Source organism: Pyxicephalus adspersus, chromosome 2 (assembly GCF_032062135.1).
Source record: "Pyxicephalus adspersus chromosome 2, UCB_Pads_2.0, whole genome shotgun sequence".
Classification (NCBI taxonomy): Eukaryota; Metazoa; Chordata; class Amphibia; order Anura; family Pyxicephalidae; genus Pyxicephalus; species Pyxicephalus adspersus.
Genome location: NC_092859.1, coordinates 86,369,761 through 86,384,852, shown reverse-complemented (window position 1 = coordinate 86,384,852; position 15,092 = coordinate 86,369,761). Strand labels below are relative to the sequence as shown.

Genomic DNA, 15,092 nt, shown 5'->3' with positions numbered 1-15,092 from the left:
TATATATATATATATATATTAAAGATTTCTTTGTATTGGACTCAATACAGCTATTTTGTACAAAATGTTTTGAATTTCCTGCCGCTGCTCTCGCCCGCACTGACGACACCCGGAAACCCAGGGATCTTCTCTGCAGTTGCCATGAGAAGATCGAAGAGGGAGGACGCCGCCCAAGGACCTGCGGAGACCAGCAAGACGGCGAGGGATGACAAAGGAGCAAGGTAAGTGGTTTTAAGCATACCTGAGTGTGCCTGGTAAATACACACCGAGTCACACTCGGGATTACTGCTGGGGGGGGGTTAATGCCATGTCTCCTTTTGGTTAGATTCTCTCCTCCTCTTGTACCACTGATCACCATGATAAACAAAGTGAAACTCCAACATTTTTAAATTGTCCCCAAAAAGATGTGAGCAGAATTCTTCTAATGGGGACAACATTCAGTGACTAATAGGGGAATGCTCTTCCCTTAAGGTGAACAAATTTCTGCATCTCTGGATAGTAAGGGGAAGTATGACCCATAGTACAATGAGAGCGACCCTATTCTAACCGAAACTAAAAAAACTATTGCCTTTACATACACCTATACAACATAGCAGTTATTCAGAACAACTGGGAAACAATCCCCACGATCATGCTAATGTCAAAACAGAGAAAATTAACCCTGTCATGTTAAAAGTGGAGGTTAAAAGTTTTGAATATATTATTAGTGTAAATGATTCTCAATAAACAGGGCAAGTAATAATATTCTGCTCAACAAACCAGTCACCAAAGTAGAAGGGAGGCCCCTTTTGCTGCTGGGACTGTATGACAAAGTGTATAAGACCAAATTCTTACTACAATATCAATGTAAGGCAAAGTGAGAAAAGAGTAAGCTGAACAAATCAAAGAGTTATGCTGGTAAATGTATCCCCTATTTAAAATGCAGGTTGAAGATGCTAAAAGTAACAATAATAAAAAAAAAAAAAAAAAACAGATCAGCTTTACTGATCATTGTACCTCTCCTTTTTAGCAGGATAACTAAGAAATGTAGATAGCTGTTTATTCACAAAGTGACTATTGTAGTCTTTGAAAGGCTAAGCTTGCATACCATGTAAAAAAAAAAAAATCACTTTCAGTACATGCTGTATAATGTTGGACGAATGTAGTGCAAGCAAATAGAACATGCCACTTAAAATAAGTGAATGCTTTAAAGTACAGAGACAAACTGTTAAAGTTGGTCTTAAAGAGAAATAAAAAATACAAGGCAGAGTAGGATAGGCAGAGGATTATACGCTGATTTTATTTACCAGCATAGATCTACTGCATTCAAACACTTTGTCTACAAAAACATAGATGAATCTAACTGTAAAGATTAACATACAGATCCTTGTAGCATCTTCAAAAGTAATAGACAGGATATAAACAAAGATGATACTTTTGCAGTAAATGTTTTATATTTCCAACCATTCATTTGCATTATAGTTTGGGGCTGCCCATGCACAAAAGTAAAAGGGTGTTTGGCCACCAGAAAGTCTTTGCTATAGGCACTACAGACATTTAAACACAAACACGTGACAGACATTCTTTGAAGCTACTTACGTGGTCCTCAGGGGCAAGCAGTGGGTGTGTCGACTCCTCTCCCACAGAAGGAAGGCGTGTGCTGCCAACAGATGGGTGTCTACTAGAGGGATGTGACGATGCATCACCAAAAGATGGGTAACGTGGGTATCCATTAGGTATACTTGAACCACTAAAACCAGGAGCTAAAAAACAATATGAAAAGCAAATTATGTACAGAGACTGTACTTTAACCTCAAAAAGCTTGCATTTTCACTGCCTATAGATCTTACATTTATAAATGGTGCACCATATCTGCTGAAACATTTCCACAAAGTCAAAATTGTTTTAATCTTTCAAAAAACAAAACAAAAACCAGGACATCTTTTGTTTGACCTGGGAAGCCTGTAGGCATGGAGGTACACCAGAGCCTAAGCCAGAACCATTTTGGCAGAAGTTAAATGGAAGTCAGCAGACTAAATTAGATGTTTGTGCAGCTGGAAGGTTCACACTTAATGAGTGCTTTTGCTGGGGATTTAGAGAACAAAAACCCCAGTATTGTTGTATAGGTCAGCTGATATTCTCTGATCCAACAACAATTGGTCTTAGGGCAATCCCAATATATATGGTATAAGGTTGCAGACGTGAACATCCTCTAAAGCAGTTGCCACTGGCCTGCAGGACAAATTTTTAGATACACTGAGGTACCACATCATCTTAGCAGCCATTTATATTTGTACTCTATCGCCGAAACAATAATGTTGCAGTGGGCAGTGTTGCAGTGGGGAGTCCAAGATCTGAGCCCAGTCCTCCAGATCAAGGGCAATATTGGAGGAAGAAACTCAGATTGTAGATAATATACCTTTAGCTTGATGATCACACAGGCATATATGTTTGAGTGGATCACTTAATTTTACAATAAGCCAAAATACAAAAATTAAAGACATCAGATAGAAAATAATAATCATATTCATCACTGTCTAGACCAGCAGTAGCTGCCATTTCTCCTCTTTTTTCCTGTTGTGACCATACGTGGGGAGGAAGGTACAGTACAGCAACATTTAAATCCGGGGTGTCAAACTCTGTGGCCTGCAGCCAAATCTGGCCTGCCGCGTCCTTTTTTTTGGCCCCCAAAGGAATCCTAAATATGAATTGGCCCGCCGCTGCATTGAAATAGTGCCGCTACTACAATTCCCGGCATCTCTACACCAGTGCCCTATCTGCCTACGCATGGCCCCGCATTGGACTGTTTTTTAGACGCAGGGAATTAAAGTAGCAGTGCTATTTCAGTGAAGAGGGAGTTCCAGCTACTCATAACATTAAGCCCCGCATTGGACGGTTTTCTTGAAGCAGGGAATTGTAGTATTTCAGTTTCAAGTGTGGCCTGCGACTTAGTCTAAGTTTTTAACTTTGACCCACTGTGTATTTGAGTTTGACACCCCAGGTTTAAATAAAACAAACAAAAAAAATATTACAGACAGGGATATGGTCACTTTTTAGTTAGTTTTCAACATTGACTGAAGTACAATTTTTGAGAAAAATTCAAGGGAAAACTACTTACACCTGTAGCAACACTCCACAGCCAGCATTCTTTAGATGGCAAGCACAAGAGTATCAAAGTAACAGTGCCTACGCACTGTAGAGTTGAAGCCTGGCTTTTCTGGTGCCACTATAGCTCTGTAAATTTAAAAAGTTACCTTACCCTGTGACATCAGAAACTAATTGCTGTGGGTTAATGGTTACTTTACAAACTGGTTAAACATTTTCAATTAGAGTAGAAGCTGGAAGAAACTGATGCCTAGGCATTTTAGTACATGATGATTCCAAAGTGCTTACTTGTCGGTGTACGTGGCGTTCTTGGGACATCAAGTTCTGTCTGAGGGCTTCTTTCAACGACAGGCTCTTCCACAACACTTATACTATTATTCTGCATGATTTCTTGCAACATATTAAAAAGCTCTTCTGCACGAGCACATTTAAAGGCAAATATTCCTGGAAATAAAAAAAAAATGTATAATGAGAAATTTATATTTAATCTAGACACCAAAAATAAAATTACACAAAATCTGGGATATTCACAACACTATTGACCATTCACTGTGACAAAAACACAACATACTAAGAAATCCTGCATAAGGAAAGCAATAACACAAGGTAAAGGTTGTATGCTTGGTACATGAGGATGCAAAATACTAGACATTGGGGCCTCTAAAGGAAGTAAAGAGCAGTTGCAAGTAGCTATGTAGTCATGATAAGCAATACATTATCTGTTTTAAACCTTTGTGTGGTGAAAAAGAAAGCAACTGCCCCTATCATGTAGGCCTCTGGGAGAGATGGGAGAGGAAGAAAGACAGACAGTACAAAGGAGGCATTGATATTGATGTACCGTGCCTCTTTGGACAGCAGAGGGAGCCCAACTTACCAGTACCAGCAAAGACAACCAGTGAGGTCCCAGCTTTGGTTTGCTCTTCCTTTTGCAAGCATTAAGTTAAAATTGACATTCTTGTTACAAAAAGGATCCATACTGTATGATCTGATTTGCGATCCTTGAGTGTTTATGCAAACATGAAAGATCTTACATAAGACAACTACCTTATGCTCCTTAGGGATTTACCTAAAACTTTGTGCGGCAAAATACTTATTTCATTTTGCACACATTTTAAAAACAAATGGTGTACATGAAAATGCCCCTAAAACCGGCATGAAATTTCTAAAAGCTGAGAGCTTATGGACAAAATTATGGTAGTTGCAATTTATGCCAGACAATACTACACTACTGTTTAATAGGTCTATATACGCTTTTTTAGTGCAGACCGACCCAATATAAGTAAACAGAAACATGTCAACATCTTAAAATTATGTTAAAACAAGAATTATTGCTTCCACTTCAGAATGTGAAACACCCAATGTATTGGATAAATATTTTTTTTGCATGTATAATATGAGTTTGTGCATATATGTGGTTGCTGAGGGGCCTTTAAAAACTTAATAAACTTTAATTTTCCATTTTGTTCCTGGCCACAGAAGCCAAGATGTAACACCCTTGAATCGAGTAGTTTTAATCTGGAAGAAGCAGAGTGCTTCCAGGTACATACATCCTAGGAATCGCTTCTTCCCAAGCCTGTAGTGCCATCTGAAGCAATTCTACTGCACAACCTAAAGATAGGTGGAAAATAAACCATAGTAATTTAAACTTTAGCAGACTGGGGTTTGTTTACATCCCTGTCCTATAATAAATATTGCAGCGACAGAAAAAGGGTTGAATGTTTTGTAAACCACAACCATTATCTTCCCTTGTTTGCTCCTTTTTAGCCTAATATACTATAGATAGCATTTAAAAAAAAATCTTTTAAGGCCTAAAAAATTTAACCTGATATGGATGGAATCTTTTAGTTGATAACTTCCTGTGTTCTATGCCTGTGATACACTGTTATCAGTTACAAAGTTTTGAGGACTCCAGTTATCTGCTCATTTACACTCACCAGCTACTTTATTGGATACACCTTGCTCTACTGCTGGGTTAGACTCACTTTTACTTTTAAAACTGCTGTACTTGTCTATGGTATTGACTCAATGTACTGGAAACAATTCCCTGGGATTTTGGTCCATAACAGACAAGGTTATTACGCAGTTCCTGCTGATTGTCAGCTATACACCCGTGATGCAAATCTTCTGTCCCAACACATTCTAATGGTAGGCGACTGGTTTGAGATCTGGTGACTTTGTACCATTTGAGTACAATGAACATATTGACATGTTCAATAAATCAGTTTGAAATAGTCTGAGCTTTCTGATATTCTTAAGGAAGTGGCAATAAAAAAAATGAATACACTGTGGTCATAATGGGATAGACATGGTCAGCAACTTTTAAAAGGAAAACGTTGCATTTAAATAATACCAACTGGCACTAAAGGGCTCAAAGCGTGCATAGAAAAATATTCCCAACACTATTAGGTTTCTCATCAGACCAGGCAACATTGTACTGTTTTGGTGAACCTGTGCAAACTGTAATCCCAGGTGCCTGTTCTTAGCCAACACCCAGTGTGGTCTCCTGCCTCTGTAGCCCATCTGCTTGAAGGTTCAAAAGCTAGTATATTCAGAGATGCCATTCCGCATACCTCAGTAACAAGTGGTTATTTGGTTAATATTGTATGTTAGCTTGAACCAGACTTTACAATATTCTCTGATCTCAGAGAGCATCAACAAGGCATTTTCGTTTTAAGATTTTTCATTGCTCTTTTAATGACCATTCTCTGTAAAAGCCTAGAGATAGCTGATGTGAAATTCCCAGTAAATCAGCAGTTCCTAAAATACTCAGAATAGCCCGCCTGGCAAAAACCATGCCTTGATCAAAGTTCCTTAAATCACCTTTCTTCAACATTCAGCAGGTCAACTTGACAATGTTTAAATGTCTAAATCGAGTTTTTGCCATGCGATTGGCTTATCAGATATTTGCATTAACAAGAAATTGAACAAGTGTACAGGCGAGGACAAGGATAGGTCCTAGTAATCCTGGTACAAGCAGTATTCTCCCTAGAATTTTTTTTAAAGATGGGTGGGAAGTAGCTGTAGGCAGATGGTGACCCCTGTATTATAGTGTTTAATATGGGCCACTAATACAGATCAACACTCCAATGATAGCTTAAACTGTAAATAAACCACAACCATACATTTGCATTTAATATACAACATTCCTTTTAAAAAAAAAAAAAAAAAAAAAAAAAAAAAAACAAGCATGCACATTGCTCAAGGTACCCTGCAAAGGCAGCCTTTGCAGCAAATAAATAAATAAAAATGTATGTATATTTTTTTCCTGGCATTGGCATTCGGGAATTTTTGCAAAAATATTAAAGTAGCTTTAACCTAACATTTGAGCACAGGCCAGCTTTAAATATAATGATCAGGGAATTTAGTTTTGGACTTTTCTTTTAATGCCAATAGTAGGCCAAGTACCCTGGGTATGGAGAGTCTAATTAGATTTTAGAATCAGAATCTAATTTAAGACAATATGAACCAAAGGGCAACATTGAGATACTAGGTAGATTTCAGTGCAGTAAAATCATCATCTACCATTAAAACTACTCAGTGAAAGAAAAAAAAAAAAAAGAAAGAAAAAAAACAAACAAAAACACTACAATGCTGATTTGTTACATGTACTGTATTTTTTCTGAGAAAAAAAACAGTGTTAATATGTTGTACCAGCCTTCCAATGTCATAGATGCCATCACTTTTAAAATTAGCTGCTCATAGTAAGATAATTGCAGTAATCCGAAGAAGCATGTGAGCAATGAAAATGTATTAAGACTTGTAGTTTTTAGCTTATGCTGTAAACTGTTAGAAGCTCTAGGCTCTGGACAAGTCCTAGACAAAGTCATAGGCTCTGCTCAAAAGAAATATTTGACGTGTCTTTATGTAAAAAAATAAATGAGTGCTTTATGGTGGCAGAATAAAAGTGTATGTCATGACTTCCATTATGTTAACTCTTGACCTCACTAAATGAATGGCTATAAACTCACCTTGCCCAGTCTGACATCGTCGCCCACTTTCAAAAGAGAAGAGGTTTGAATCATATCCATAGCGGCGTAGGCAGAGATAAGGCCATTTGACCGAGTCACGTTTACGTGTGTACAAGATGAGTTCATTTTCTGTCAGCTCCATCACGCCAGAGCCCAACTCATTACCATCATCATCCACATTAATAACCTTTCAAAAACACAAGGGGAAAAAAACACACACAATTACAAAGCAATACTGATCTATAATGAAACTCCAGTTTGTTCATGGAGTAAATTTAAAGAGCAGTTCAAGAAAACAAACTAAACCAACTAGTGGGATATTTAAGTTATCCAGGAAAAAGCAAACCTTCTAAAAATCAGTAACCTCATTTACTTGAATCAAATGCATCAGTTATAAAGAAAACCTCACACAATGTCACCAAATGTTCTTACTGAATCTGTGCAGCAAACTTTCTATCACTGCACAAATTCTCCAAGTAGGTGTGAATATAATTACTGGCTGGGATAAATTTCTTAGGACTGGTATTTTGAGTAGTGGTACTAGTAGGCCGTTTTCATTTGCGGTCCTTCAAAAATTTTGTTTTCATCCATTCCCTCAACCCAGCAGCCTTTATAATCACTTCTGCAGAGATAATAACATTCTTCCTTTACAGGTTATTTCTACAAATTTTTACTATAATGACAAGGTCACTTTAAATAATTGATAAAAATATACAACTTACCTTGAACCTATTTTGTTGGTTATCTGCAAAAGCTTCTTTATCTGGACAGCTACAACAGCTACCCATTGCTTCTTTAGAAGACCATGTGATCACTGGAGAAAGAATAGTTAGAAACACAACTGTGTTAGGAGATATTACACAAGGATAATGTGTTTCCAAAAACTAAAATAAAAGATTGATTGTGCACGCTAAAAGGACAATTAAATACTTCAAAGTATTATGAGTTATAAATTGCTAATAAATTAGACATTAGAAAAACTCTCAACAGTTTTTAAAAAAGGTCCAAAACATTTTTTAAAAGGGTCAGTCACTAAGATCTATTTTAGTTTTTTGGTTAATGTTGCTGAGCAAGTCCACCAAACATTTTCTTTATAGTTTGGGTATTTGAGTACAGTGATCTTCTCACTACTGTAGGATAGAAGGGAGTGGTATCAGGTTTTAGGTCCTCTATTATACATTAAACAGTGGTTTATTTGCCCGTGTTCCTGTCCCACCAAGCATTTTAACTACCTATAATTGTCAATTGTACAAACCTGACACTGGACAGCAAAAATATTGGGGAACTGGTCAGTAGCCTTAGTAACTGGCTCCAGACCAAGGAATCACTAGAATAACAAAATGTATCTTTAGTAATGCTGTGTTTTAGGTTATATATATGCACTTGAAATATATACACTGTAATAATCAAGATTCACAAAGAAAGGCTTCTGAAGTAGTGAGAGCTATTCAGTCAGATTGCTAGAGGGAGAATATACATGATAAAAAAAATACAGTGTAGAAAAACCTGACAAAGTATTAGATCCCATTTAATTCAGGTATCAGAGCATTTATTTTCCACCAATTATATTTAGGGAGAATTGGAATACAGATATTCAAACAGCTTTGCAAATTTTCAGTGAAGTATTAGAGTGTGAAGCTTATCCAATTTCTTCGGGAAACAAATTTAATTTTGTCAGTATGTTGGTAGTAGGGCTCTGTGACCGACCAGACAATATACAGTAGTCCAGCATTCAAGCTACTTACATAAAATATGCGCCAGTGATGTCTTTAGGAATGATTTGAGGTAAAGCATTGGTGGTATACTGGACACCACAAACCATCAGGGGTGCAGCTTTACATTACATTTACTAAGGTATACCATTCCTTATGTATGTTTTACCGGAAGTACACTTCTCCTTAATGGCTAATTAAACCCAAAGCTGAAAAAGGCAAATTAGAGGACACATTACTTATTTTGCACGCCAAATGAGCTTGCTTACTTCCTCTGCATCTTTGAATTGAACCGATAGGTGAGTCTATTAGATGTGACCATATAATACACAAGTATGAAAAACAAACGCAAAAAGACTACTAGATTTCACAGCATCTCTGAATGACAGTAGAACCCCTGTGTCTTCACTAGGGAGGGCAGTCCTTGTAGACACAGGAAGTAGGTGCCAAGCCATTTTCTGGTCTTTTGTTAACAGGAAACTAAAAGCCCATTCCAAAAGGTAACATCCATAATGAACACCGACCAACATAATTGCTTTGAGGATTTGCCATTTTCAGTTTTCGGTTTAAGTAGCATTTACCAATGTATTTAGACAAAAGAGATCAGTAAAAATCACAGGAGTAACAACTTACGTAGATCTGGCCATTAATCTCCCTAACCTCTGCTGCAGCATTAGGGCGTCAGTCGTGTACCATGATAGCATACCGTACAAGTTCTCAAATAGCCTTTCGACCTTTAAAGAGAAAAAAAAAAAAAACACACAAAAAGACTAAGTGACTTCTTACTGAGAAAGATGATTCATATTGAGGCACTTTAATGAAATATTGCAAGGAACCTATGTAAGGCACTTCCCTATCATCTCCTCCTATGTCACACACAAATGTTTTACCACTTCCACACACCTCCTTCTTGGTATCTCTTTACTCTCTCTCAGACATTAAACAGGTTTTGAATATTTGAGGTAAATAAAACTGATCTTAACTGTCTGAAAGATTCCTTTGACAAAAGCGATAATTCTCTAATTACCTACATACTGAAGGACATTTAATATACTGATCAGGCCTAAATGAATATAGTGCAAGCTTTGAATAAGAAAGCATTTACAGAGAAAACATTCATCCGCCTACACATGAGTAAACATTCCCTGGGACACAGCCTGGAGGGATAGACTGACCTGGCAGTTAAATAAAATTCACACCATTTACAAGCAATATTACACTGTAAAAGTAACCATACAGCCAGTAATAAACAAACAGAATTAACTGTATTTTATGACAATTCTAAAACATGAGCTCCAAGCTGACCAACCCTGTATTCATGTAAAATTATTTAAAATACAGATAATAATTAAATACTTGTAAATGCAATGGACTCTGCCCACCTAAACACGTGCGTGAAGGGTGAGGCTAGTCAGCATACTTTGTATGAGGATTTCTGCTTGTATGCACCTGTGTTTGATAAGAAAAAACTGGAGGAGCCCGCCACACCTAAATTAAAGTAATTACTTAAGGTTTAAAACTAGAAACACTAATCAAGTTGAATGCCTTCTGTTTAGAAAAAAGAAATATGAAAAAAACAGCCATTGCTACTGTGATGGAAACAGTTGTTACTAAACGGGGGGCCACATAAAAAAAGCACAGCCTACCTAATCAGTACAGATTTAAAAAAAAAAAAAAAAAATCTGAACACAGCTCTACTGCTGCAGTCCACCCCAGTCCCTTTGGGTCACCAATCTAGTGTTCCAAGAACTGCTGCTTCCGAGGTAGAAATTCTAAACAGATCCACAGAGGGCACTGATATTGGTTATCATTTATTGGTCACATAAAATTAAAGTCATTCCTTAGAAAGAACCACACTAGAGACTAAAGGCAAGGTGTTAACTGGATCACCGACCATACCATCCTCTGTAAGGGCTGTGTACTTTCCGCTTCCCATTGCCTTGGCAAGGACAGCAGTAAAGCTAGTTGAAATGCGTTGGTGGTTCCAACGATAATGGAGACGTTGTCTTCCCAATCCAGCAGCATGTGCCACATTTCATATTCTGCATGCCATAACAATCAATCACCAGCCACAACTGGGAGCCTTTTCAGTGATGCCAGCAAGCAGGAGAGTGGCACGTGTATACCAGACACAAAATAGGATATAAAAAGTGGATAAGAGTCAACTGTATTTTAACCCTTAAATCGTTTGGAACTGTGTGGGTACCTCACGGGTAAGAAATTTTCGCCCTTTTAGTTAACATATATTAGTTAACAAACATAATGGAGTTTGAATGTTAACCATAATAAAGTCACTGAAAACCTCTGGACCCTGATATTCCTTTTAGACCACCATAACTAATATGGTCACATTGCGTTGAAGTATAGTTTTTTTTTCTTTTCTACAGCCACCAGTCAGATTCAACTTGCCTTGGAAGTTTGATGTAGAAAGTATTGGATAGTGGGCAAGATAGAGAATTGAAGTAAAAAAAACAAAACAAAAATGCAATATACACCTTTCCCGTTTATGTGGTGGCCACATTTATTTTCGGCTTTCAGTCACTTATTCTCACTAAGGAAAGTTGAATATATCACACCTTGTTTCTGGGTGGCCGTCTTCACTTTTTGAATTAATCTTTGAAGGTAACCAAGGTTGTCATGGCTGGATTTCAAACATGTCTACCTTTGTTCATTTAGATTTGTAGTTGAAAGAAAGAAGACACTTCGGGTATAAGCTCACAGGAAGTGAGCAAGACACTGTATTTGGAGGAACTTAGTCGGGAGGAAGAGCCAGTTGGGGGTTTGGGGCTGGGGGTGCGGTCTGTATGTATATGGACTGATGCAAGGTCTGAATGGGGACTTTTATGTATATGAACCAATGTGTAGTCTGCATGTATACATATGAAGTTGTGAAAAGTTTGAGAACCACCTAAAACAAAAGGGGCACAGGTAATACTGCAGAAAACCAGAGTGCATATGGTTTAGTATATATGTGCCTGAAGCTGAAATGAACTAAAATCTTAAATCAATAATTCTTAAAACAAAGTGAGTGAGGAACAGAAACTGGCAGAAGTTACACTACAAAACATAGAAAGAAAAAAAAATAATAGATAAAGTGATCAAGAGGGGCAAACACATTAATTCACAAATTCCCTTGAGAAATGGGGAAAAAATTAACCTATAAATTTATATTATGATTAGACTGGGCATTCTATGTTTCTGTAGAAAGGGAAAGAATAAAAAGCATGCTGAACACTGCAGTATGTTAGTGCCATATAGAAATATCCGGTTCAGTGCTCAAAAAAAGTAGTAACTAAAAATATCACAGTTGTGTATTTTTACAAATAATTTTAACACAAACATTTTGGTAATGCCAAGTAAAGATTATAGGATCAGTTCTGCTTTAAAAAAAAAAAAAAAAAAAAGATTGCTAGTCATTTATAGATGTACTGTAAATTGGTACATGTAATAATACCAAAGAAAAAAAAAAAGAATGGTATGCATCTTCCCTTAAAAACCCAAGTAAGTCCAACTCTCCAAACACCGGGCATTTTTCCTCCATACACAAGAGCTCACCCAACATTCTTCCCCTAACACACAAGTTACCCAAGCAACCCTTTGTATATAACGAGGGCAGCAAGTCGGTGCAAGAGGCTCCTTGGCAACGGAAATCTCTGCCTCTGTTTTTAAAGTGGGAAAGGTCTTTCTTATTCACTCTCACACTACTTATATCAAACTTGAGGCGACATTAGTGCAGGGTGGTAACAGGCGGACAGAGGGTTTACATCAAAGACAGAAAGACTACTTTTACAAAGAATGAAGTGGCCAGCCTTTATCTACAAGCAAAAAGAAGGGAAGACAACAAAGCTTCAAAGACTATGACCAGTTCAGTAGAGGGAATAACAAATCAATCCTTCTAACAGGCAGAGTTCAACTTGAGGAGAAAACTAAAAGAAAAAAGTTTTTTTACATTGTAAGTGCAGTTTGTAATAATTAAAAATGGCCCAGAGGAACATTTTCAGGATAGCCAATATAAGTTCCTAATGGGTAACTGGGTAATAAAGTTTTCAAGTAAAGACAACAGAGACTGTTCTTTCAGGGAACATCCAATTGCCTCACAGGATCAGGAAGGAATTATTTTTCCTCTGTTGGAGCTAATTAAACCACATTTTTTCCTTTCTTTGGATCAACTACATCTATTGGGTTTTATCCGGGATATGCCATTTGCCTAGTGGTTGAACTTGATGGACTAAGTCTTTTTTTCAACCTAACTGTGTAATTGGTGCCATGAGCCATAACAGTACCTGAAAAAGATTAGTAAGCCGCTAAAACGTCTATGACTGGGAAAAAAACAAAAACATTCAATACATATCTGAAATCTGTGCAAAATCCCCCCTACATTCTTTTAAGAAGGACCCTGTAATTCCAACAAAAACCGTAGATCTGCTAAAAATATACTTTGCTCCCAACATGCATTTTTTTTTTGTCATCAGCCCTGCCCAGTTTTCCAAACTACTTACACCCACTCTTCCACTTTCACAACATTCTGTCATTCCAAGATAAGGTATGGCCAATTAGTCTGCTTGAGGGCACATAGGGACAGATCTGAACATCTGGCATGATCAACGGTACATTGACCCCTTGATAAAACACTTTCAATGGTATATTTAACAGGCCGGGTGCAAGAATAAGAATAATATAAGTTCAAATACACTAAATAGTATTTTACAGTGACCGCTGACACTGCTCTCGGAGGAGTGGAACTCAGTTATCTCAAGTGCAGCCAAAACTTAAGCTGCGTACACACGGCAAATTTTTCTCGCCCGATAATCGGTATCGGCCAATTATCGGGCGAAAATCTGCCGTGTGTACAGTCGGTCGTCGTCCATCGTCCGACGACCGTCCTGGCGGATCCATGGACGATGGACGACGACCGATCCTAATGAAAGGGAAGGGGAGAGCGCGCAGCAGGGTGCCGCTCCGTCGCTCTCCCCCTCCCCTCTCCATAGAGCATGAACGGTGCTGTATGTACAGCATCGTTCATGCATCTTGCAGTCTTTTCTCGTTGGAAAGGATCGTGAAAGATCCTTTCCAACGAGAAAAATTGCAGGTGTGTACGCAGCTTTACTAAAGCTTAGTAAACTTAGTAATAATTTTAGGCAAAAGTAGGAACAAATGAGAGACGTACAGACAACACTATTCAGTCTGAGGGGGATTTGATGATGGAGAGGTTTACCACACATCTCCATAGGAAACAGCAGCAGTCATTAGCCATCAGTCGTACTGGGATTTAGGACAACGGATCACTGGACAGTCAGGGGACAGCTGTAGATACACTAGATTTTTACCCAAGGCGATCATGTTTGTCCCAGGCAACAAAAATACAGCATCTGTACAAAGCCTGAGTCTTCTTTTGTAATAGAATAATAAAAACTTACTTGCACAAGACTGCACAGCGTGAAAGGGCTCCTGTAGGTTATGCAGAAAGCTATGAACACAAAATCCTGCTATTTTTACACACTTGGGACCATTATTTAGAATTGTATCTAAGCAGCCCCTGACTAGTTTCTTTAGTACAAGGGATGTTTTATAGACCTCTGAAAACATGTTGACAGCTTGGAGGATCAGTGCCTACGCTCCTGCATTTCACATAGCCTTGACAAACACAGAAACAGTATCATGGACATATGTCAGCAGAGATACATACAGCCCAATGACTGCAAAAAACGCAAACCTGAGACAAATACAAGGTGTAAATAAGACAAATGAAAATAAAAAGAATATTTTTTTTCTGAATTATAAATGCACTATTACCATGGATCAAATGACGATAGACAAGCTGGAAATATTCATTACATACTACATACAATATATGGTAATTACAGCATGAAATGTCGTAACACTAGTAAAGTTAGCTGTTTGTTCAAGGTGTTGAACCCAACTGTTATGGTGCCGATATAGAGTCTGATCCCAGAATGATTTAACAAAGCATGGGGAATACCATACACTTTACCTTTCTTTTCAGATAATTTGTGTGAGCAGTACCTGCCACCTCCTTTTCCATGGATAAAAGGTGGAGGTAAATGTAGGCTGCAACTGCATGTGGCCACATTGTACAGTGTTCTCCCCAGCCACTTTTAGCTGGGTGCACCACCGGCGCTTTTCGGTGACCACCCGGCTGTTTTTGGGTGGTTACTGAAGAGTTGGGTTAGAATACCAGGGCTGCCAGCTGCCTACAGCTTCTTCCCACCCAGCTTAAAAACCTTTCTGGGTTGAAATGATTCTGTGATTCTGGCAGTTTCAAGCAAAAATCATGCTGCCATAGTTCTGGGTGAAACATCAGCATCCT

The 15,092-nt window shown here is 38.0% G+C and overlaps 1 protein-coding gene across 4 annotated transcripts in view; it reads right to left on the bottom strand.

Annotated features, from left to right (window-relative positions):
- The window catches only part of FRS2 (fibroblast growth factor receptor substrate 2), a 33,892-nt gene that overhangs the window by 4,466 nt on the left and 14,334 nt on the right, over positions 1 to 15,092 (bottom strand). For 3 of the 4 annotated variants that reach the window (XM_072401345.1, XM_072401343.1, XM_072401344.1), the window contains exons 2-6: positions 9,398 to 9,498; positions 7,775 to 7,866; positions 7,053 to 7,239; positions 3,373 to 3,528; positions 1,579 to 1,742 (exon numbers count right to left, since the gene is read on the bottom strand). In XM_072401345.1, the coding sequence (XP_072257446.1) occupies positions 1,579 to 1,742; positions 3,373 to 3,528; positions 7,053 to 7,239; positions 7,775 to 7,840 (573 nt within the window). In that variant the 5' untranslated portion in view covers positions 7,841 to 7,866; positions 9,398 to 9,498. Of the gene's footprint in view, positions 1 to 1,578; positions 1,743 to 3,372; positions 3,529 to 3,958; positions 4,008 to 7,052; positions 7,240 to 7,774; positions 7,867 to 9,397; positions 9,499 to 15,092 lie in introns of those variants that run through there. The other variant, XM_072401346.1, reaches the window with a different exon arrangement.